The sequence below is a fragment of the Octodon degus genome, unplaced genomic scaffold, assembly GCF_000260255.1.
Source record: "Octodon degus isolate 3935 unplaced genomic scaffold, OctDeg1.0 scaffold00030, whole genome shotgun sequence".
In the NCBI taxonomy this organism is placed as follows: Eukaryota; Metazoa; Chordata; class Mammalia; order Rodentia; family Octodontidae; genus Octodon; species Octodon degus.
In genome coordinates this window covers 17,399,116-17,422,979 of record NW_004524606.1, presented here as the reverse complement: position 1 = coordinate 17,422,979, position 23,864 = coordinate 17,399,116, and the positions used below count along the sequence as shown (strand labels likewise).

Sequence of the window (23,864 nt, the reverse complement as noted above, 5' to 3'; positions counted from 1 at the left end):
AAGAAAGAAAGAAAGAAAGAAAGAAAGAAAGAAAGAAAGAAAGAAAGAAAGAAAGAAAGAAAGAAAGAAAGAGAGAAAGAGAGAAAGAGAGAAAGGAAGGAAGAAAGAAAGAAAGAAAGAAAGAAAGAAAGAAAGAAAGAGAAAGATAGAAGAAAAGAAAGGAAAGATCTTTAATTGTGGTGTACCTTCTTCTCTGCTTAGCATTGTAATATTTGGTTTTTTAGCTTAATTTTTAATATTTTACTAACTAATATACATTTAGAGTACATAATGATTACATCCCCCAGGGCAATTAGCACATACATGTAACATGTTGTAATTTTTTTGTTCCTCCCCTTTCCTCCCCCCACCAGCTATCCATCTTAGTCACCTTTCCTTTTATAAAAGATCTATCCCCTTGTTTCCTATGATTGTATTTACTTTGCTCTTTATTTGGATTTTGGGTTTCTCATATAAGAGAAATTATCTTTTGTGTCTGATTTAAAGGCACCTTGAGGCCTAATGTTAAGACTGTAACATTTAACAAAAATAAGGGAGGACTGAATTTGAATTCAAAGTAAATACTGCATGGGACATACAAATACTAAACAAGCATACTTTTTAAAAAATCTGAAATTTATTTACATTTTATTTGACTTTTTAGTTTTCTGAGACAGGGTCTCACCGTGCAGCCCAAGCTGGCCTTGAACTGGAGTGGGTCCCCCTGGCTCAGTCTCCTGGGTGTTGGGGTTACAGACTTTGTACCACCACACTCAGCTGAAATGTATGTTGAATGAGGCATCTCATATTTTATATGGAAATCCTCATGCTGGGGAATAACATGAGTTAGAAAAAAATAGCTCTAAATCTCTAAGTCATCTGAAGTCAATACAAAAACAAAGGAAAAATACAATTCATGGTCAATAAAAGGGAAGCAGTGTGGCTAGGGCACGCTGGAGCTGATGAATGACCACAGCTGAGCCCTGTGAGCTGTCTCTGCAGGGGAGAGCTTGGCCCAGATCCCCAGGTCTCTTTTTAACACTCAAGGTTCATTGCTGCCTTCCTTTTTGTTGCGATATGGTAAGTAGTCTGTCCACCCATCCAGCCACTTACTCACCATCCATCCTTCATAATGTGTCCTCTATTAGTAGATACTGAAATCTAGCACTTGGGGCCAAGCCACAAGCATCTGAATTCCAGGGCTCTGCTCAGCTAGCTCTGTCACCTGGGACACAGCTCTGAACATCCCAGCCTGTTCTCCATATATAAAATAGAAATAATAAATGGAACCTGCTTCACCAGGTTGATTTGTGCAGAGACTGGCACAGACTCTCAACACCGTTGACCATTACTGTCAGGGCTGCTTGTCTTCACTGGTGATGCTGTACCTTTCCTGGTCTCTCGGCTTCCCCACTCATGTTGGAGCAATCATATCTCCTCCCTACTTTATTGCCTGGTACTGAGAGGCCAGCTAGCATTCTCTTGCTCTCTCAAGGCACTGCACAAACACTGTCCTATTCCCATTCTTCTGAAATGTTGTGCCCTGGGCCCACCATTGTTCATCACTTGTTCATCCCCACATATCAGATTGGACGCCTTGTCACCACCTTACCATTTCCCTCCTGCTTCTCAGTGTCCTGCTCTGTCCTGTAGTTGAGCCTAGGGTCTACTACTCTGCTCCAGCCCATCTTGTCTCTTAATGAAAACTTTGCTTTAGGAGTTGAAAGCCACTGAATCAGGAGTTTCAAATTTTCATCCTGATTTCCCAACTGCTACATGGAGCTGCTGCTATCACCTCTTTATCTTTATTTTGCAAATGAAAAAAGCAAAAAACTACATTGTTTGCTTTTTAGTGTGAAGAACACTTTGAAAACTATAAAAAAGTCACCTTATTAGAATACTAAGACTTATTTTCTGGAAGTTTGTACTATTCCTATCACCTGGTAAGAATATGTAGGGAAACCCCAGTTTACACAGATGGGGGACTGTGCACTTAATTGCACCTAGAATTAAATACCCCAGACCCACAGTTTCTGAACTTCCAGATGTCATGTGATTACTTCTACAAAGTCTTCACTCTGTGATCTTTATCATTACTGCACTGTAACTCTACACCTGACCATAACTACCGAGGATGAAGGACAGAGGTCAATTTTTTTTTTTTTATCTGAGAGCTCTGTGGGTTACTATAGCTCATACTCTAGTTGTGGAATTGTGGTGTTTAATCTGCACAGCCCACTGAGCACAGGTGCCAAAGGAGCTTCCTCGCAGGAAGGGCACAGAATAATTACACTCTGGTGGAGGGTTTGGGAAATCATATGAGATTACAACAGATAGCCTTTTCCCTTGAGTCATATGAACAAATGTGATTTAAATACCAGGTAAGAAGGCATGAGTGACAGACAGGAGCAGGTAGTGATCAAATTCCCTGAAAGAGAAATGAGAGATCAATTCCTTGTGGGCTGCTGAGTGAAGATGTTTGGCACCAGAATGAAGACCCTGCTGTCTCCTTTTGTTAACCGGGACAGGGAGATAGATCAGTGGCATAAGCGCCTGACCGGCAAGTGCAATGTTTCAATTGGTCAATGTTTTAAAATCATTAAATATTTATATTAAGAAATGAAATTTAAATAAAAAGCCATAAAGGATATAGTCATTGAGTTCAACTCACTTTGGAGACAGAAAACATCTGAATTCTATAACTTATAAGTCACAGAGGAAAAAAATAACTGCAGTAGTCACCAGTGATAGCAGACTTGTTTGTTTTGAACTTTAGAAACTTTCTAGCACTTAATAATAGATGGAAATTGTGAAAATGCATCTCATGGTATCAGCATCCAGATCCATGTTTTTACTCACTGATTTGTACTGCTTTTGCCTGGTCCCTACTGCCAGGCATGTTGTGGAATAATTGTGGATATGTCCACGGATTGATTATAAATCCTTGAATTTAAAGGCTTACCCTGCAACTCACTATGGTTGGTCACATAGCAATTTTTAGCCAGAACATTGTATTAATTCTAACAACAGGAAAATATAGTCAGCTCTCAGCTAATGTGGGAGAACAGCAGCACTGGTACCTTAACGCAGTACCCACATCACCTGTGGATGGTAAGTTACAAGACATTTTGGTAGGTAATTATGTGCCACTTATATACTTTAATAACCCAACATTCTTTGAGCATATTTACAGTAAGGCAAAGGTGGTAGAGAAAATGGGGAATAGTTAATCAGGATTTAAATTGCCCCCTGAATGAGAATAACCGGGATTTTAGAACAGTAACTGTAGGAGTAACTCAGTCATACTGTCTCAAGATAGAAATTCATGGCTGCCCTTACTTCATAGGCTGGAAGAACATGGAACTTACCTGAGTTTATCATGCACATCTTCGGCCCAAATGGAAAAGTGCTGCTTTGTATACGGGGTGTGTATGCTCTGTAAAAGCTAGGTACACAGAAAGACTCCAATCATCTGTCAGAATACAATTGCCTTTTATACAGTTAAATCACATGTGGGTTGCACACCAGAGAAGGTGTAAGGGCAGGCACTTGAAAAGGTAGAAAAGCAAAACAATCCTCCTAGTACTCTTCCTTTAGGGGAAAAAAATCTCAAGCAACAACACATTCCACCTGAGTCTACTACTTGGGCTAAGGGGATGGCATGTCCTGTGACTGGATAGGCATACAACCTCTGTTGTTTAGCAACAGCCAGCATCTAATCTCTACCCTTGAGGATCATTATTTCAATCTTCCTTTAACAAACTGTCCCTCCATGTGAGTGTAGGCTTTGTGTGTTCAAGGTACCCTGGTTGTGGGATCCAAACTGATCAGATACTTCTCCAAGAATCTGGGTATTGAGCAAAGGGTGGGGGACATGAAATGAAAGTGCTTTATTCCCTCAAAAGCACACAGAACATACTTTCCAAAGTTCCTGCAGTCTGGACTGTCTTTTCTTTTCACCAAGGCTAAGTTCCTTTAGTGTTTCCTGGGCTCAAGTGTTCTAACCTGTGTCCTGCTAATTATCTCCCTTATGTTGGTTCAAATTAGCATTAGTTTCTGTGGCTTCCGACCAGTGGGTCCTACTGCAAACCTGTGACAACCAAAAATATCAGACAAGTTTGGGTCAAGGGGTCTACACTGTACTTTCTAAAATATCTTCAGCTGTCAGACTCAGCTAATCCAGGGACTCATTATCAGATGATGAATCTAAGAGGCGAGTTTGTCAAGGCATAGGGTAAGGTGCCAGGCTTTTTAAGACTCCCCAGTGTAGCACAGAAGTCATGACACACTCTTCCCTGGTTGGTTTGCTGTGGCATATAGGCAGGCAACTGATTGATGCAAAATGCTACGTCAGAGACCCCTTTAGTCAATTAATCAATGATTATTTATTGCAAGGCACTGTGCTAGGCACTACGGAGAGTACATGGAAGATAAGACCAATGTCCCTGCCCTCAAGGAGCTTACAATCTAGTCAGGGAGACAAGGCATACATACAAGGAAAAGTAGATAACAATACAGGAGTTAAGTTAAAATTCAAGACAACAGTACAAAAGATTTCCAAAAGTTGTACCTGATTAATTACTAAATGGAGGGTTGCAGCGAATTCAGAGCAGGGGCATCACAAAGGACTGACAGTATGGAAAGAGTTCATAGGTGAGCTGGGCTTGGGGCTACCCTAGAACAGCTGCCTCTGGGTGTGGGAGATGGCTGGGAGGCATTTCGGAAAGGGGCAGCCATGAGACCAAAAGGCACAGAGGTGAAACTGAAAGAAAGCAGTGGTCAGGGACTGAAGAGGGCTCACTGTGACCGGATACGGAGTTAAATTGTTTTAGACTAAGAAGGGCCTTCTGTGCACAGGTTTAAGTTTTATCATTTTGGCAAGGGGAAGAGGTAGGGAAATTGACAGACATATCGAAGTACAATATACAAAAGCCTCAGCTAATCAAGAGAAAATTTTCAAGCCTGACCTTCAGGACATTTATTGTGGGTTTTGACTCTACTTTCAAAGAGGGTTTGAAATGGTGTCTTTAGGGTTGTCACTTCCAAAGGAATAGCTCTGGGTTATGCAGCTTTGGGTCATGGTTAGAGACTTTTCAGTCCCCCTATGATCCCAAATTATGACTAGCACAAGAGTGAGGAACATATTCCCTGACAGGTAGGCAGTAAAAATGCTCCCAGAAGACAAATATCTTTATAAATGACAGAATATTTATTAACAATACCTTTAAAAAAGATTACATGTTCTAGATCACTGGTAAATAGCATTTACACTGGGATTGGGAACTACTTGGGATATCATTTTTTTCATTCATTTTGTTGTTTTTTTTTTTATTTGTGTGTGTGTGTGATTTTAAATTTTATTTTAACATAGAAATAACCATATCAACCTAAGCAAGGAACACAGCTTGAAATACTGACAATATTTTCTTGTTGTTGTTGCAGTTATCATCCTAATTGTTACACAAGTGGAATTCTGATTATGACTTTATTGGATAAATATAAGTAGAATTTTGAAAAGTTAACTTGTTATTTGTAAGCAAAAATGACAAATTACAGGTAAATTTGAGCTCTTTGAAAAAGAACATGTTTACATGTGAATTTTTTTATAGGAAATTTCATTGCTTTTTATATTACTGTTCCACCAGTGTCAGCTTACAAAACCTCCCCCATCATAACAAACAGTTCTTTTTCATAAGAATATGGTTTTGTCGATATTGTCATTTTCCAATGCATAATTTTAAGACTTAGAAGGTAAAGCTTATACAGCAACTAGTTTTAGCTATTGCAAAACAAGGGAATCACCAAGGTACCATACAACTTCACTAAAGATCTTTTATAGAATCATATGAAAAATTCTTTGCAGCAACTATTTGTTGAAATAGGAGAAATTTTCCAAACTCCATAAGCCATTGTGATTCAAAAGAAGGGTTCTATTATTACAGAGATACACACATTATATATAAGAAATTTTGTAAAGAAATTGTGAGTCCATTGATAGAGAAGTACTTTTTTTGTAAATGTACATTCAAAACAGATACATTAGAAGATATTAAAATTATCTTTTATCCTTTGAAGGACTTGGTTGACTATAGCAACTTTCAGTTTATGTTACTACAGAATATGCAATTTCAAATTTAATGTCTAAGATAATGCTACTACAAAGACAATGCTAACTTAGTTGAGTGAAAAGAAAGTCTTACTACACAATGCTGAATTCAGGGATGGAAATATTGCACAAGTGCCTCTTGGGCAGTAAGGTTAGCTTTTTTGAGATTTGCAGCCATTCTTGAAGCCATCTCAAGTTGTGTTGAACAACAAAATTCACGACAGGGTGGGAAAACATATTTTACATGTCAAAAGGACTTCATTCAACACATCAACCACTCAAAGAGTAATCTATATACAGCAGCCTTGAGTTATAGACCAAGTCTCTGGCTGTTCTGCCACTAGATCCTTGTAAAACTGTACAAGTAATTTGCAATTTCTTTACCAAGATGAGTTTCAAACTCTGTCTTCAAAGGAAATATTCTCAAATCATAATTGTATGGTTATGTTGCCCATAGCATTTTATAGCAGAGGAAAAATTAATATCTACATTATATGTTAACTTTAAAAATTCTATAAAACACTAAATATATAATAAAAAATATGCATATAAGGACTTATGTAAACTGCTTTGGTAACATCATATTACAGATGTCTTCAGTGCATTGCAGAGTTTCCAAAGAAACTTCAGACAAAGCTAGCTTTGCTTTGAGGAAGTACTGTATAATGCCATTCCTAAAGAAGCAAAAACATTTTTTCCAGTAATAAGATGTACTTGAACAACAATATTACTTAGTACTGGGTGTCTTCAAAACAACTAGCTAAATGTTGCTTATATTATAAACAGCAAGTCCTTTAGGTAACTTTTGTCATAAACTAGACCTGGCTGTGAGGGAAATCATTATCGTGCTGATGGCTGACAGTGTGCATGCATTTGACGTGGAAGCTCCGGATCCTCTTGCGTAGGAGTCTGAAAAGAGAGAACAAATCCACTCACAACAGCCTCATCTTAACCACAAAGGGAGAAGTCAAGGACTTTTTTGAAACAGCAGGATGGACTGCATTCTGCTGATAGCGATTAGCTCTTAGTAGCTCCTTCGTACCAGTTCTGTGACTACATGATTTGAACTTGGGATCAGGTTATAGGGCAGCTCTATTTCTCTGCTTAAGCCTTTTTTCTTTTTGCTTTATTGAAGTAATTTAGATATACATAATAATAACATTCATCATAGGGAGTTTGTACCTGTACATGATGTACCTTGTTTCTTCCCTCCCCCATTCTCCTCCCCTCTCTTCAGTCCCTCTTCCTGTCTTTATTTACAAAAAGTTTGTTTCCATGATTTCCTGCTGTTATTTTTTTCTTGTCCCTGATTCTACTGTTGTAAAGTGAGGAGATGGACATCAAATGTGAAAAGGAACTTTAATTACTAGTACCAATGCTCATAAGCTTTAGGATATGTTCGCGATGCAACACTAGAGAAGACTGCTCCCTTTTGAGCTTTACATTTGTGCTGGGCACAGACTAATATGACATATAAATCTTACAAAAAATCTTATCAATCAAGTATTATTATCATCCTATTTTTGCTGTTGGCTTTTTTGTGTTTTTTTGATAAGGTCTCATTATTCAGTTTAGGCTAGCTTTGAACTCACTTTGTACCCCAGGCTAGCCTTGAACTCACAGAAGTCCTCCTGTCTCAGTCTCCTGAGTACTAGGATCACACACGTGTGCCAGCATGGGTGGCATCACTATTATTCTATCTGACAGATGAAAACACTTGTGCTGTGAAAACTAACGTCTAAAATGTAGCTAGTGAGGGGCTGAATTTGGAGCCATATCCATATCGAAAATATAACTCCTTAAACCAAAAAAAATCAATCTTTAAAAATTTTTTTTGTGTCTTACATTTTGCACAATATTTTTTTTTTCACATTATCAGTCAGGGTTTCTTCAAAGTTGAAAGATTCCATTAAGCAACATAAGGAAAAACCTCCTGAAAGGAGAGAGCCTGTTTGATTCACAGTCACATCCTTATCATCAAAAAACCCTACCATGATAATTATTTAACATGTGGTTTTGTAATGAATAAAACCAGAGTTAGAAGTCAGGCTAAAAAATTCCTTTTAAAGATAAGAAAGTATGCACTCAAGTTTTAGCTAAATGAGATAAATGGGCATAAACCCTAATCTTGTGCTTTTGTGGCCTGGAGTTTACCTCTAACAATCATCAGATATCTGGTTCCCTTTCAGAAGGAGTAGCAGTCTTAATTTGGTAAGATTTACAAAGCAATTTCACTCTAGATTTTAAAAATGTAAGAAAGCTTTCACTGTTTGCATGCAAAATGATGCTTTTAATAAAAATCCCTTCAAAACAATGACAAATCACACCTAAGTCCTGGAGCATAGGTCTGTAGATCCTCAGTTTCACATTAAGATCTTGTTCTATTCTTTAAGCTTAACAAACATTGAGTCCCACCAAAACAAAAGACCTTTCAGGGAAAAGACTAAAGGAATAGAGAGTTCTGTCACTTTTTATTTGAGGCATCCAAATTTTGCAGATAAATTTAAAATTGCTTAGAGGATACTTCACTATTACCTCATAGCTGCAAGACAGCAACATAGCAGACGCTGAGCAGAGGGATAGTCAGACCGAATCTCAGTACTCTGTGGTGGGAATTTTGCCCATAATTTCAAACATCATCACTCCACTCATGGCTTTAAAATTTATAAAATTTATAACCCTGGACTGCACTGGATTCCTAATCTCCAGGCAACTAAATCCAAAAGCATGTGCAAATCTACAGTTAGATATTTATTGAGAATCTTTCCCTTTTCATTGTGTTAAAATACACAAAACATAAAGAGATCACTTGAACTATTTTAAAGGGTATAATGCAGTGGCATTAAGTATCCTCTGATGGGGTGAAACCAGTGCCAGTTTCTATGTTTTCATCTCTAGAAATGGAAAGCAATATCTATTAAACTACCACTTTCATTCTCTATGGTCACTAATCTGATTTCTGCCCATGTGGATTGGCTTATTTTGCTGTTATTGTCAAATTACAAAAGCAAAACAATACTATGTAGCTGGGTTATGTGCAAGAACAGTATTTGAAAAATTAACATTGTAAGGGTTGGGGAGATAGCTCAGTGGCATAAGTGCCTGCCTGGCAAGTGTAAGGACCTGAGTTTTATCTCTGTTACTGCAAAATAAATAAATAAATAAATAAATAATAAAAAAACAGGAAAAGAAAAGAAAAATAAAGATTGAATATATTTGCTCTAAAAGGATAGTCTCACACATCATTGAACTACATTTGAAAATGAGATAACATTAATTATATGCATGTATTTATGCACATTTATTGTATAGACACATTTAAAATATTTTGAAGTTCAAAATTTTTTAAACTAAAAACGTTGGATTCCATTGTTGCACTAGAGATGAAGTGCTAGAGCCTTATTCAAAGCCTTTGTTCATTCCTCGTACGTCATGATGTTAATGTTGGGGTATTGTAACTTGGGACTTATGTAATTACAATCCAAACAGATTAACATGGAAAGCCCTGCATAACAGGGATGCTTTAATCTGACGTTTTGATCAGTAAGTGATAAAGTCAGTCAACGCTGGGCAAACTGTCTTCTCCATGCAACTGCCTTTGCTCAGCAGATATCAACCATCTGAGGGAGGCAGTGCAGCTGTCCACTTTTACTTAAGATTTTCTCTGCGGACTTATTTTTGCTCAAGCCCTGTCTCATCAGGAAGACTCATAAGACAAGAGAAAAAGCCGTACTTGATATCTTTGGAATTCGAATTTGTTCACTGCTGCTACCATCTCCTCCATCGCTGAATGGCTTAATTTCAATTATGTAATCTTCTTCAAAAGGTAGAGAAAGCTCCACTGATGTTTTGTTTGTTTCAATGACAGACGTGCTGCTCTGTCGGTTCCATCTGTACAAGACCTGCCAATTCAGAAAGAACAGATGCCACCTGTTACCATAACAAGGGCTGCAAAGATGGGACATTCATCTGTTTTTACCTTTGGGCAACAAAGTCATTCAGGGACACTGAGGCTGTCTGGCTGCCCACTCACCTTTTTTTTTTGTTTGTTTGTTTATTTGTTTGTTTTTCCCCACTTGCCTTTAGAAAGCCCTTTTGTAGTGACGGCCATGTCTGCAGCCATCATTCTATTATGAGGAAGGAGATCAGGGGATGCTTAAAGGGCGAGGCCTTCATGATTCTACCAACATGCTGTGTGACTAACCCTTAGAAAAGGCTCAGTGCACACTCCTGGGCAAGTGGAATGAATGAGTACCTCCTTAAGCGTGCACAGAGTCAGTTACACAGCAAGGGCTTTGGCATCAGAACAGATCTGAACTTCGTGTAACTGTGGGCCAATTATGGCGTGCCTCTCATCCTCACTTCCTTGTCTGTCAAATATGGACTATACTCCCCACCTTTCTGGGATGTTTCCAAGATTGCATAAAGACACAAAGTATAATTAGGGTGTGCTTCAAAGGAAGCATGCAAGAAATAGTATTAATGAAGGCTTAATAGCAATAAGACAAACAAACATGGAAAAGATTAAAAGCACAAGACAGACTAGATAGGTTATTATTATCATGAATCTTTGGGTGAGGGGACATTTCAACATGGTGAGATTACTGAAAGACCAGGGCAATAATCCTCTCCTTCTATTTCTCCCTTTCAAATGAGCACATAGAAAAGAGGAAATCATTGTCACTCTGTGTCTGCACTTCCTATTGGTACCTGTGTGCTTTCCATTTGGGGTCCCCTGGGTTCTGAGTTGGGCTGTGATTCATTTGAAGAGGTTGTCTCCCAGCTCTCCTGAAAAAAAATCTGCCTGGGATTACATGTCCCAATTAGAACCACCCAGCTCAGAAATGAAATGAAACATAAGGCCAAGAAGACAGCATCTACAGCAAGGTTCATGATGATAATTCTTCTGCAATACCTTTTTGATGATTGTAGGCACTTTATCAATGCCATGGCATTAATTCATCACTGGAGTCCTATAAGTCATTATGTTTACTCATTTTTGCAAATGACAAGATAGAGGCCTAGTACACTGTAAGTATCAGGATGAGGGTTACTAAACCCATACTCTTAAAAACAGGGCTGACTCTCCAGGTTGTCCTAGCAATTAAAACGTTAGGGTTGGGTGAAAGCAGTGTTTGTCAGTCTTAGCTGCAAGTGAACATCATTTGAGGCACTTATGAAATGATAATGCTTTAGCCCGGGGGCTCCTAAGGAGGGGGTGGAGGTAGGGAACAATTTTGGCCCAAGGGGAAGTATTTGCCAATGACTGCAGACACTTTTTGTTGTCACCACAGATATTTCTGTTGTAGTGGGTAGAAAGCAGCCTGAACTCCTACAATGCAGAGGGTGGCGATACACCAAAGAGTTATCTGGCTTGAAGTTTCATTAGGGAGGTGGTGGTGACAAATTCTGCTTCAGTTCCAATCGAGGCTTCCAAGTAAGGCCCTATAGAGCAGGGGTCCAGGTGATGGTGTGGGGTGGGCGGCGTGGATCAGATGTGTAGCTCTCAAACTGGAGGAAGCACAAGAATCACCCAGAGATCTCATTAAAACATAGATGGCTTGGCTCAATTCCCAGAGTTTCTGAGCCAGAAGGTCTAAGTTTGGGTATGAACATTTGCATTTCTAACAAATTTCCATCTAATGCCAATGCTGCTGAGACAGGGGTCTGACTTTGAGAACCATGAAACTAGCTAGCTCACTTGTCTCCAAGATCATGCTCCATGCTGATCTGCTGAAATGGAAGACCTAAAGTCCCTCTTCTATCTTAAGACTAAAGCAAATACAAGTGCAATTCATAACATTCCCTTTAAATGGCTTAGATCCCATTTCTTCCCTGCCATTTCATTACTTTAATTTATATCTTCCTAATACAAAGTAGAAAACAGAATTTCCTTCCTGGATCTTATGGAAAGAATCATAAGCAACTCCACCCCAGCAAGCCTGGGTTGTACAGACTCAGCAACCCCTTGTTATTGATCAGACGCTAATAAATCCTTAAGCGTGCTCTGGAGCTCCAGAGCTTCTCAGCACAGCTCTTCAGGAGAATGGGCTGGCTGATGGGATGCAAGGTCACATCTGGCTTGGAGAAATAAACTGCTTCTTTGATTTACCTCTAGTCCGTGCAAAAGCTCAGAGAATTCAACTAGTTTCAAATATAAATTCAAAAGAAACATTTTGAGGAGAAAGAGGTGCCTTTTGCAGGGCTGCTTATCAGCCTTGTAATATTAGGGACTGCAATGGAAGCTAAATAAAGGCTGCAGAAGCTTTGTTTACAACAAGTGCTTGCTTCAGGCGATTGACTTAAGGACTGTGCCTGCATTTGATATCGTCTGGGGTGGAAAACAGAGAGTGGGTTGATGGGAACGAAGATAATAGCAGCCAACACTGGCTGCTTCTACTATCAGCTCTCCCATTACTCTGTTTTAAATGCTTGTGTAGATTATCTCTTGAGGTGGGCCCTATCATTATTCTGATTTCAAAGATAAGAACCTGAGCCCTAGGAATATTAAAGATTTGCCCAAACTCCAAAAACCAGTAGGCGATGTACGCTGGATATAAATCCGAGCAGTTTGGCTCCCAGGTGTGGATTCTTAACACGAGTTTGGCTACCACCTCTGTGACTGTGAGCAACCTGCTTTCCCTCTTTGGCCTCTGTTTTCATCAACACAAGAGTGTTAGAGGGTAGAAATGTGGTAGCATGCCAGACGCACATCCAGCCTGCATGAATTATTTGTTTGGCACTCAGTTTTAATCATGTTCTGAGTTAGATGTCAATATTTATAAACTAAGAAATTATGCATGAAAAAATTTTTGAGTTCTATGGAAAAGCTGGAAGGTTTTGCCATACTAGTTGTTCTGGGTTGAATGTTTATCCCTTCCAAAGTTCCTGTTGAAGTTTAATTGCCATTGTAACAATGTTCAAATGTTAAATCTCCTTTAAGAGGTGATTAGGCCGTGAGGTCCCTACCTTCACAAGGGGATTGGTGCTCATACAAAAATGGCCCCTCTAGCTGTCTCACCTTCTCACCTTATATGCTGGCACCTTAATATTGTAATTTCAGCCTCTGACACTGTGAGAAATAAATTCTGATTCAATATAAATTACCTAGTCTCAGGTCTTCTACTGTAACAGGACAACAAGACAAAGACAGTAGTCTATATTCCAGTCTGGCAACAAATGGAACTGAGAAACCATTGCCCATTCTGGACAACTGCAAAGTCTGAAATCTGTCAAATGCTTCAACACCTCCTATTTTTACACTGGCATTGCTCTCTTCAGGACCTTGGCACCTCCAGTTTGCAGTGCTCGAAGCACCTGAATACAGTGCTGCCTATCTCAATCTGTCCTTTCTTTCAGGATCCAATTGAAGTGTCACCTCTAAAGTGGTTTTCTTTGACATTTATATAAAATAATAAGTCTCTCCTCTTTGCCCCATGGCTCTCTCCATTCTCCTCACTCTGATTTATTTTTCCTTGCCTCACTTTATTACCACTGTTGTATTTGTTTATGGCTGGTAGGCACAACAGCCTACTGGATAAAAGTCAGAACTAGATTCCTACTGCTGTGTTCAGGTACCAGGTCTTCATATACTAGCTGTGTGATTTTGGCTTAGTCTTGAGCTATAAAATTAGGCTTAATGTACTAGATGTAGAAATTTTCCCATGAATGGGTTATTTTGTGAGTTACTATAACGTTAAGGTGAGTTAGAACAGTGCTGAGTACAGATATTTATACTTATTAAGTGGACAGTGCCACTGTAATACATGTATGTTACTTGACTGGCTAGATTGGTAGTATAGTTTGTGACACTAAGAGTATGGGTTCTCCTTTAAACTCTGCTGTAAAAGTAGCTTAAAGATTGTACTGACAATATTCTGGAACTCAAACATTCTAACGGCAACTTTTTATCAAGACTACCTACCCAAGTAGAGATCTCATGAATCCAGACAATTTAGTGAAAAAAGACAGATAAACCTCTACCCCAGCACCTTCAGTATTTAAAAGGAAAACTGAATTAGGGAAGCTTGATATAAACAAGACCCATTTTTAAAGAGTCAAGATCCACATGCAAGAGTTAAGGATCTATAGCCATTTACATCAACATTCCTTAGAGTTCATCTCATGTAGGAGGAGCCTCAAGCTTCCAGGTCCCATCCCAAAAAGGAAGAGGAGTCACTGAGGTAGAAATCAAGGACTCAGAAAGTGTCCCTTTCTCTAATCTGGCCTAAACTTGTTACTGCTCTCTTTCTTCCATTGCCCCTTCATGCTGGTTCCATAGCATTTCACACACTTGACATTCACGTGTGCTTTCTTTGACACAAACTTTCCAATGTGGAGGGAAGACCATGTTTTTTTTTGGATACAGTTTACATCTAGAAAGCACAATGAATTTATATGAAAAAAAAATTGGAAACCCCCCCCCTAAATCCATGGCTTACACAGGTATTATCATTCGGTCTGCAATTTAGATCTGAAACATTTCCAAGCTCCCTAGTTTTAAATTATTTCTATAGTTAATTCCTTTCATAAAAATAAGATGTGTTTCCCCAAATCCTGCATCAACCCTAGCAGATATTTTCTAGGAGGTCAAGTGCTGCCACATTTGTCTTGTACTGCTTTACTCTCCTGTATGAAGCTATATGCTATTCAAATGGATCTCCTACGAGGCTGCAAGTGTGTCTATTGAAGTAATAAATTCAAGAAGGGTCTTCCTGGAAAGGAGTTACAAAGAAAAGCTCATATGAGTGTTTTGAGAGGGAGCAGGTGTACAAAGAAGTGCCAACTAAATACTAATCATTACCCAATTTTTCTTCTAAAAGTGCCTATAATCTTTTAGGCCCAGTTCATTGAAGCAAAGTTCAGTGTGCATATTGATCTTAGCCCTGAGGACACTCCAAGTCACTTTACTCAACAGGCATTAGTTTTCACTTCTGTGAAATGAAGGGTTTTACTACATGATCTCTAGGCAAGCTAACATTCTTGCCTAGTTGCTTGAAATACTCTAGGAAGCTCCATGTCCATCGATTTTATTTCAGTACCGGCTTGAAAATGAGCTTAAAATCTAGTTGAAAGTTCAACCATGGTGCTTATGAGCTCTGACAGCTTTTAGGTTTTTTACGGTGCTTTTTCTACATGTTCTAATGGGTATAACTGATATATGGGTGGAAGAATTAATCTATATTATGCACTCTTCCTTGGTTTGGTTAAATCAGTTCTGCCCACATTAAATTCACTTTTTTTGTTGTGATGAAAGTCAAAATGATAAAGAGAAAGTTAGCCTGGTCAGACCTAATATTGTAAAAGTATGTCTTTATTCTTACCTTCTTTATTTCTTTTCCTATCTATTCTTTCCTTATATCCTCTGACCTACATAAGCCCATGTCCTGTTGGGGACCATACAAAGGCTGTATATGATTTTATATTTTTCACTAAGAGGAATTCAGAAAATGATCTTCCTCTTTCTTTCCTCTCTCTCTCTCTCTCTCTCTCTCTCTCTCTCTCTCTCTCTCTCTCTCTTTCTTTCTTTCTTTTTTCCTCTTTTTGAATACATTAAGGATTGAACCCAGGGCCTTTACAGTGAGCCGAGTCTCCAGCTCTCTTATTTCATCTTGAGACAAGCTTTTGCTAGTTTTTTAGTTTTCTTGGCTAGGCTTGAACTCACAAGCCTCTCACTCAGCCACCCAGTTTGGAAGAATTATGGGCATGCACCACCACAGTAAGCAGAAATTTCCATTCTAATACTTCCACAATGATTGTAAGGTTGGTTGGAGAAACAGTGGTGACAATTTAGGCATGGGCCTCTGGAAGCCCACAATCTGGAGATTCAAATGTCTTCTGTCAATTACAGTTATTCAAGAAGATGGAAAGTGCTTCAGAGTTTCTGCTAAATAGGATTCTGGCCAGCAGGAAAAGGTTCCAAATTCAAAGCTATAAAATGTACATCACTGGTTAAGGACTTATGGGGCAGCAGTCTCAGGGAAAAAGAACAGATATCCTATGTGAAAAATAATGATGTCTAGAACTTTCTCTTTGAACAAAAGGAAAGTTTAAGAAATGTATTCAAAGTCATATAGCCAACAAAAAACCAAACTATGCATTTTCTATCTTTTATGCTATTATATGACCATTCTAGACAAAAATTCTTTTTAAGGGGGTGTATTGGGGACTGAACCCAGGACCTCATGCATACTAGGTATGCATTGTATCAGTGAATTCCAACCTATCTATCCCTCAGAGATTGCTTTTACAAAAGAATTCAGTGAAAATCTGAAAATTACTTATAGGGTACAATTCTTATACTGATGGACTATAAATTACTTAGGCCCCATACAGATGAAGGGAAAATAGCCCCTGCAGGCATGGTCTTCTGAATGTCTCTAGTTCCATTATTCAAGGCCCTAACACCTGCTATGCCAACTCTGGAGTCTAACTCTGCCTTGATCTACTTCTTTACAGTAATCTCATACCCTTTAACCATTCTTGCTCAGCACTGGCTAGCTGCCTTCCTCAATATCTCTGTACAGAAAGGTCATAAATCAGCCTCCTATAGGTTGGATACCAGCTTTATTTGGCTTGTATGGCTTCAAGTGTAGCTTAAAAGCAAAGAAAAACAAAATTAAATGAGATGCCCACATTTTAAAATTAGAAATTTTTATATAATAATCCATTTTTCCTGGCATTTTTTGAAATACTGTGGCACCAGGGTCACTGTGCCCACTTTTTTCACAAGGCCACAGAGGCAGTAAATGTGCAGCGGCTGGCGCACTTCGATAGCAGCACACGTTCTCCAGCCTGTAGCTTCCACTCAGCCTACTGCTGCTATTTATGCCATTAGTGGACATGTCTCTGTACCTTTTTCATTTATTTTGTGAAAGATGAAAGAAAATTTTGCAGGAGTCCTGAAAATTTGACTTCCAAGTCTCATACTTGAAGACTTTCAAAATCATAGGTTTGATTTTATAATTTTCCTTTTATAATAAAATCATGGGATAGTATATTTAAGGCAACTTGTAAAATTGCAAGAGAAGTTAGTTTTTCTTTCAATGGATTAATATAAAACCAGTGGAGGTCAAGAACATTACCAACCCAAATGATTTTATTAAAAGCTTTTTTTAAAAAGGCATTTACTTATAACACTCCATAAATAGAAAGGAAACAAAATTACATTACACTTCTTTTCCTAACATCTCATTAGGTGTTGACATAGTTAATGGTTGATTATTTCTAGAGATGGAGAATCCATCATCCTTCTTTAAATGAAGTCCATTAAAAAAAATGTTGGCTACCACAATGTAAAACAGTCAAAACTGGTCTCCATACAGCTTTCAGTAATTGATCAGAGATTTTTTTTAAACTTTAATTTTATGTATTTGGTACAGGGTCTCACTATGCAGCTTGGACTCATAGTGATCATCCTGTTTTTAGCCTCCCCAGCACTGGGATTACAGGCATGTACCACCATGCCCAGACTCTGTCTCTGGCTCAGTACACCTGAGGGTGGGGCCAGCTCGGCATGTAGTACCAGGAATTGAACCCTGGTCTCTGAGCTTGCCTAAGCAGGCACTTTGATCAGAGATTTATTTAGTGGAACCTTGAGATACAATTATACTTAAAATGGCCCCTCAGATATCTGAAATCAGAATCACATTTTAAGGCTTTTAATTTTTATCGGGGTAAATATCTTCAGTTCTTACAATCATTTCTCACAGATGATATGAGTCAGACTTCTGATCATAGAGTTCTCTCCACCTTCCCTGGCTTACAAATAGGGCCACCATCAGTCAGTCTTTGGCTCCACGTATACACATCACGCTTCTCACATCCTTGGGGGATGGGGATCCATTTTTCCTTCCTCTATATTTAAGCTGGCCTCACAGTAGCTAATGCCATTCTTAACTGCTTCTCCTTGTCCTCATCATTGTCCTCATCCTTGTCGTCGTCGTCCTCCTCCTCCTCCTTCTTTGTCCACTCTGGTCCTTTACCTTTTGTCTTCTCCATCTCCTTCTTTTGTGGTAATGGGGTTAGACCTAGGCCTTTCATACTGATGAACATTGTCAGCTCTTTCCTTCCCTTCCCTTCCCTTCCCTTCCCTTCCCTTCCCTTCTGCTTTCCCTTCCCTTCCCTTCTGCTTTCCCTTCCCTTCCCTTCTGCTTTCCCTTCCCTTCCCTTCTGCTTTCCCTTCCCTTCCGCTTTCTCTTTCCTTTCCCCTTCCTTTCTCCTTCCTTCCTTCCTTCCTTCCTTCCTTCCTTCCTTCCTTCCTTCCTTCTATTTTGAGACAGGGTCTTTGTAAGTCACTAAGTAGCCCAGTATGGGCTCAAACTTACGATTCTCCTGCTTGCCTCAGGCTCTTAGAGTGTTGGGATCATAGGTGGGCAACACCTCGCCTGGCTGCCCCTTACTTCTAAGAGGACTGGGGGCTTCTGCTTTCTCTCCCATCAAAGCCAGAAACCATGTCACAAGTTCAACTTCCTTGAGATTACCATGCTGTGAGGAGTCCCAGCAACTTAGGTGAAAATGGTACATGGTGTGCACAATCCTTGCTCAGCCTCCAGCTTTTCTAACCTTTCTAAGGGAGAAGCCAGATGCGGGGAAAGAAGCATCCTAGTCATCCCAGCCCTAGACTCTGCCCATTTTGGATTAATCCAGATTGCAGGATCATGAAAATGATACACTGAGTCCAATTGATATATGAGCCCATTTTGGGGATGATTTCTTAGGTGACAATAGGAAGCTAAAGCCTGGCCAACATATTTCAAACTGCTTTCAGTGTGGCAATAATACATTTTATTTTCATTTTTTCTTTCAATAAAGACCAGCATTTACATAGGATTAAGCCAGCATTTACATAGGATTAAGCTAACAAATTTTCTAAAAATAATCTCGTTTCTTTTTCTATATGTTGTATATAAAGCTTCCAAGCTATTAGAAACATAAGGGCAAAAATGCTTAACCAGTAGTAACTTTGGGAGGTTATTATTATTGGTCAAAAGAATATAACTGAAGCAAGAACAAAGTCAAACTGACAAAAGAAATGCTTAAGAAGTGGTTCTTCAGGATTTTTTGACATCCAAGCACAATCCTTAGCATTTTTTCCTGACAACATCTAAGCCTGAAGGTTAGGTGACGCTGGGACTGAGACAAATGTTCCCCAAGGTCCTAAGCAACAAGGCTTAGTTCCTAGCCTGTGTTGCTGTTGAAAGTGGTAGAATCTTGATGGGGCAGAGCTTAATAAGAGGTTTTAGGTCACTATAGGCATGTCCTCAAAGGGATATTGGGGACCCTGGTCTCTTTTTCTCTTTGCTTCTTAGCTGCCTGCAAATCAGCAGCTTGCTCCTCCACATAACCCCAGCGTGATGTGCCATCTTGCTGCACATCCAGAGCAACATCTCCAATCATGGGCTGAAACCTCTGAGACTGTAAGTCAAATGTTTTCTTTCTGTGAGCTGATGATCTCAGGTATTTGTCACACTAATGGAAAGCTGACTGTCACAGGTGATTATCTAAATTCTGGCCGGATGTCATGGAGCATTTATATAACTTAAATCAAATCACTCTGGAGCAGAGATTCCTAAAGAGGTGGAAGAGCATCATTAGAGAAAGTGAAAACACAGGCCATACGACGATGCTTGTAAGGGAAACTAACCCCACTAACAGCAGAATTAAGTGCCTTTGCAGAAAGAAATTACCCACTTTGTATCCCTTGACTTCTGACTCATTATCCAGGGCCTTCACTTGATCCCAATTCAGGATAATTTTGGAATCCGATGAATTCCATATGATGTTTCCAGGGGGTTGACTTGGTGCTATAAAAAAATTAAGATATACAAAGTCACAGATTATTAAATCTCAATGGATTCTGAGGAATATTTCTTTACTAGAATTTGAGAGTGGAAGCAATTTAATGGGCTATTGCACTAATATGTGTCTTCAAGGTCACTGAAATCTGACAAGATACAGCACTGCAAATGGAAAAAGATTCAGTTGGTCGCCTAACATTTATAGCTAGAAGAAGTAGCCTTTCCCAGTGAGGAGAAAAACATTTATCTTTCTGTTCTCCAGAGCCATGAATTTGGCATGGTATTCTGAAAGGTTCAGTTAAAATGTTAAGGTGAATTTGAATCCACATAATGATACCAATTAGTATGCAAATGGCCATTGGGAGGTGGGGACTGGGAATGAGCTTGGTATATGTTTGATGAGTCCCCCAAATATTTCTAAGAGAGCTTGTTCTTACGTGGCTTTCTAGTTGTGACATTGACCATGGCACTGGAGGGGCCTGTCCCAGCCGAATTATATGCCTTGACTGCTAAGTGATACAGTGCACTGCCTTGTAAATTGGTGATTTTTGTTGATGTCTGATTTCCCACTGTTCGTATTTTTCTAGCATTTTCTTCCTTGTCATCATGTCTCCAATATTTAACCTAAGAAAATAGGAAAAAAAAGAGCTTGGAAGTCATACTCATTGGGAATATTTCCAAATGTCACCAAGTAGTAATTTTTTATGCATGTTCTTTTGAAAGAGTTAATTTTCTGCATCAATCCATGAGCAGAGCTTTCAGAAGAAAGAGATCTTGCATGTCCTAAAAAACAATTCAGAGTAGAAAAAGCTGTGTTATTTTTTTATTCTTAGCTTCTTAGTAAGGGGGCAAATCAGTACAACGTTTGTTGGTTTTTTTCTCTTCCATCTTTATTTTAAGACAAGATATATTAAATGCAAGCTTATTTTTCAAGTCTCATAAATGCTCATGATTGTATATAATTTTAAAAATACCACTGGAGTTTACCACAGACTCACAAGTGAATGAGGCACAGGGAACTGAGGCATATATTTCTTGCTTACCTCATAACCTTGTATCCGTCCCCTGTTCTTCCCCAGGGGAGAGGCCCAGAAAACTTCGATGTCTGTGGCTGAAAGACTTCTGGCAAAGATGCTGGCTGGTGGTTTAGTGGGTTCTGCAGATGGATCAGGGAAAAATTATTTCCCTATTAGCTGATGAAGATGGGCTTCTAGATACAGCACTATCAGGTGTGAAGAATCCACATTTACAGAATCATTCTTAGTGATTCTGGGAAAAACCCTCACTTTGCAAAAGAGAAATGATTAGCATCTGGTTGGTAGTGGTGGTCAGAAACTCGTTCAAAATCTTTGGGTTCTAAAGTAGTCCATGACTACTTCACCTTAAGCACCAAGTCTTCAAAGCCAGCAATTCCCTCAACATAGATCTTCCTTAATTATCATTCAACTAGATAATAGTTCTAGTCACTGGATTATGAAATGAGAGAGACGAAGAAAAAGGACAGTCAACTGACTTGCCTCTGACTCAAGAAGTGGGGTGACATTTTAATTCCACGCTGTGAGGTCTTTCATCCTGGGCAACCATTTATACTGTTGAGTCCCTGCAGCCCAGTCACAAAATAGGCAAAATTAGTTGTTTCCCAGTTTTCATTTAATTTTACCAGATTTCTGTGTAGACAAATTTTCCTTTTGAAGATTTTTCTTAAAGAAAAATCTGGTTTACAAAAAGCTACAACTCTTGTTGCATAGGTCCTGCTTTACCTTGGTCTTAACCATCCAGTAGAAAAGTATGAAGACGAAATATAAGAAATAAAGCCATGCTGTTAAGTTGAGCTGTGGGGGACTCAGGTCCATAATTTCTGACATTGCCAGTTAAACAGAAGACCCAATGCTATTATGGGCTACTGGACTCTTTTAGAATATTTTGCTGAGTTTACACACCTATAAGATTCAATAACGGAACTTAGAAAAAATGGGGTATACCTATGAATGTCCATTTTGTATCTGTGTATTCAAAGAGGTTGGGATAGATATATAGCTGCATTCTCTTAATGAATAGAATGATTTGTTCTAATGGTGTTTGTAAATAGGATTACAAGTCCGCATCTTGTACAGCAATTAACCACTAAGAAGAATATATGCAGTGTATTATTTGTTGAAACTGTCCTTCCGATTTGATTTGAAACTGTCTCATTGCTATCTGTTTATCAATAAAACTTTGAAAAAAAAAAGAGGAAAAAAATAAAATAAAATAAAAAAAAAGAAAAATCTGGTTTAGTCATGTTGTAATAAGTGACCTTCATGAAATAATTACATTTAAATAGTTATAAATTTTATATATATTGGATTTATATTATTCTGTATTTTTAAAGGTTCATCTGATATCATTTACAGTCCACATTTGCTCTCTCCCTGGAATACACACCATGTTCCAAGAACTGCTGGACAGGTAGATCACTATCCACTCATAACACTATAAAATTCTATTTATATTTTAATTCAGTGTTTATTAAGCATTGCTAGACACTGATGACTCATAGGTGAAAAAATGGCTCATCTTCAAAAAACACATCAGAGAGGATATAGAGCTAATATTCAAAATTGATAATATAGTGGGATGAGACTTTTAATAGAGGAATATAAAATTACTATAAATACTATGTCTGTAAATGATACCAAATAAACTAAGAAAAAATAAAGTATTTACTGCACCCACCTGGCAGGGGGTTTCACAGAAGGCCTGGTGTTTCAATTTCAGGTGGGAAAGAAGGGCAGGAATTGGCAGAGGAGCAAGACAGGGAATAAGAGAAAATGGGTCCCATGCAAAGGGGCTAAGGACTTTGTTTAGATAGCTGCAAGTCTTTCAGATTTGGCTGAAATACCAATTACGGAAGGAAGAGTGGTATGTGTTGTGGCAGACAGAGAAGCAGGGGAGAGCTCACAGAGGACTGCTGAACCTAAAGGATTGTTTCTCTGTTGGTGGAAAATAATTTATTGCATCTTCACTGAATCCAAACTAATGCCTCAACCTTCAGATATTTTAGTGTTGTCTCATCTGAGCATCATCTTTAATGTAACACACAACAAGGTTAATGAGGTCCGTAGGAGAGGCGTCCTGACAGTAGGGATAGCGCAACAGTGGTAATAACGTGCCAAAACCCTTAAACATTGTGACAGAAAAGGTGACAAGGAGTACATGCATACTGCTTCATGTTTATTCTTTTCTCTAAAACATAAGAATAAGTTCTAAGCACAGGACTATGTTTAAAAATACAAGTGGTAAAGGGGAATGGAACTTTCTCTTTTGATATTCACTTAAAGGGTAAAAGGTAAATTTTAAAGCAATGACAGAGATACGAAGACCTTATGTCTGTCACACTCAGGTCCTTAGTAATGAACTTCATAATGGGTAGCTATATGTTTTTAAAGTGTCATAGTCAAGAGTTGGACAGTAGGTAAGGAACCAATCTTATTTTACTTAACGCTTTTCCCAAATTAGTGTATGACTTCAATTAAAATGTGTTGCATATCCCAAATTGAATGTATGCACCCAATTTAGAATTGATTGCAAATCATAAAAGGAACACCGTTTGAGAATGTAAGAAATGTCAACTATCTGGGAAGCATAAACCATACCTTCTTCAGCAGAGTACACCACTGTGGTGGGACTGAAAGGGCCTTCTCCTTTGTTGTTGAAGACGCCAACTTTAACCTCAAAGGGAGAAAAAGGGCGCACGCTCTCATTTCTGAACACATATCTGGAGGCGTCAGCTGAGGCCAGCACTGTCAACATCCATATCATTTTGCCATATGGTCGGAAGGCTACCACGTAACCAAAGCCCCTCCCATTCTGTAATTCTTCAGGGACCGTCTGGGAAAGAAGGAATGTGGTTCTCAGAAATCACATAGGTTTGTTCCAAATGCTAAAATTATACCGCCCTCCCCCCAAGACATTTTTGTGTTATTTTGGAATTTGCCAAG

General features: G+C 38.8%; 1 protein-coding gene across 3 annotated transcripts in view; it reads right to left on the bottom strand.

The window, feature by feature from the left end:
• Positions 1 to 5,167: 5,167 nt before the first annotated feature.
• Cntn4 (contactin 4) overlaps positions 5,168 to 23,864 on the bottom strand; it is a 1,063,047-nt gene continuing 1,044,350 nt past the window's right edge. For all 3 annotated transcript variants that reach the window (XM_023713310.1, XM_004629525.1, XM_023713311.1), the window contains 6 exons: positions 23,520 to 23,754; positions 20,928 to 21,040; positions 20,322 to 20,508; positions 19,778 to 19,890; positions 9,819 to 9,987; positions 5,168 to 6,994 (listed from right to left, as the gene is read on the bottom strand). In XM_023713310.1, coding sequence (XP_023569078.1) covers positions 6,894 to 6,994; positions 9,819 to 9,987; positions 19,778 to 19,890; positions 20,322 to 20,508; positions 20,928 to 21,040; positions 23,520 to 23,754 — 918 coding nt within the window. In that variant the 3' untranslated portion in view covers positions 5,168 to 6,893. The remainder of the gene's footprint in view (positions 6,995 to 9,818; positions 9,988 to 19,777; positions 19,891 to 20,321; positions 20,509 to 20,927; positions 21,041 to 23,519; positions 23,755 to 23,864) is intronic.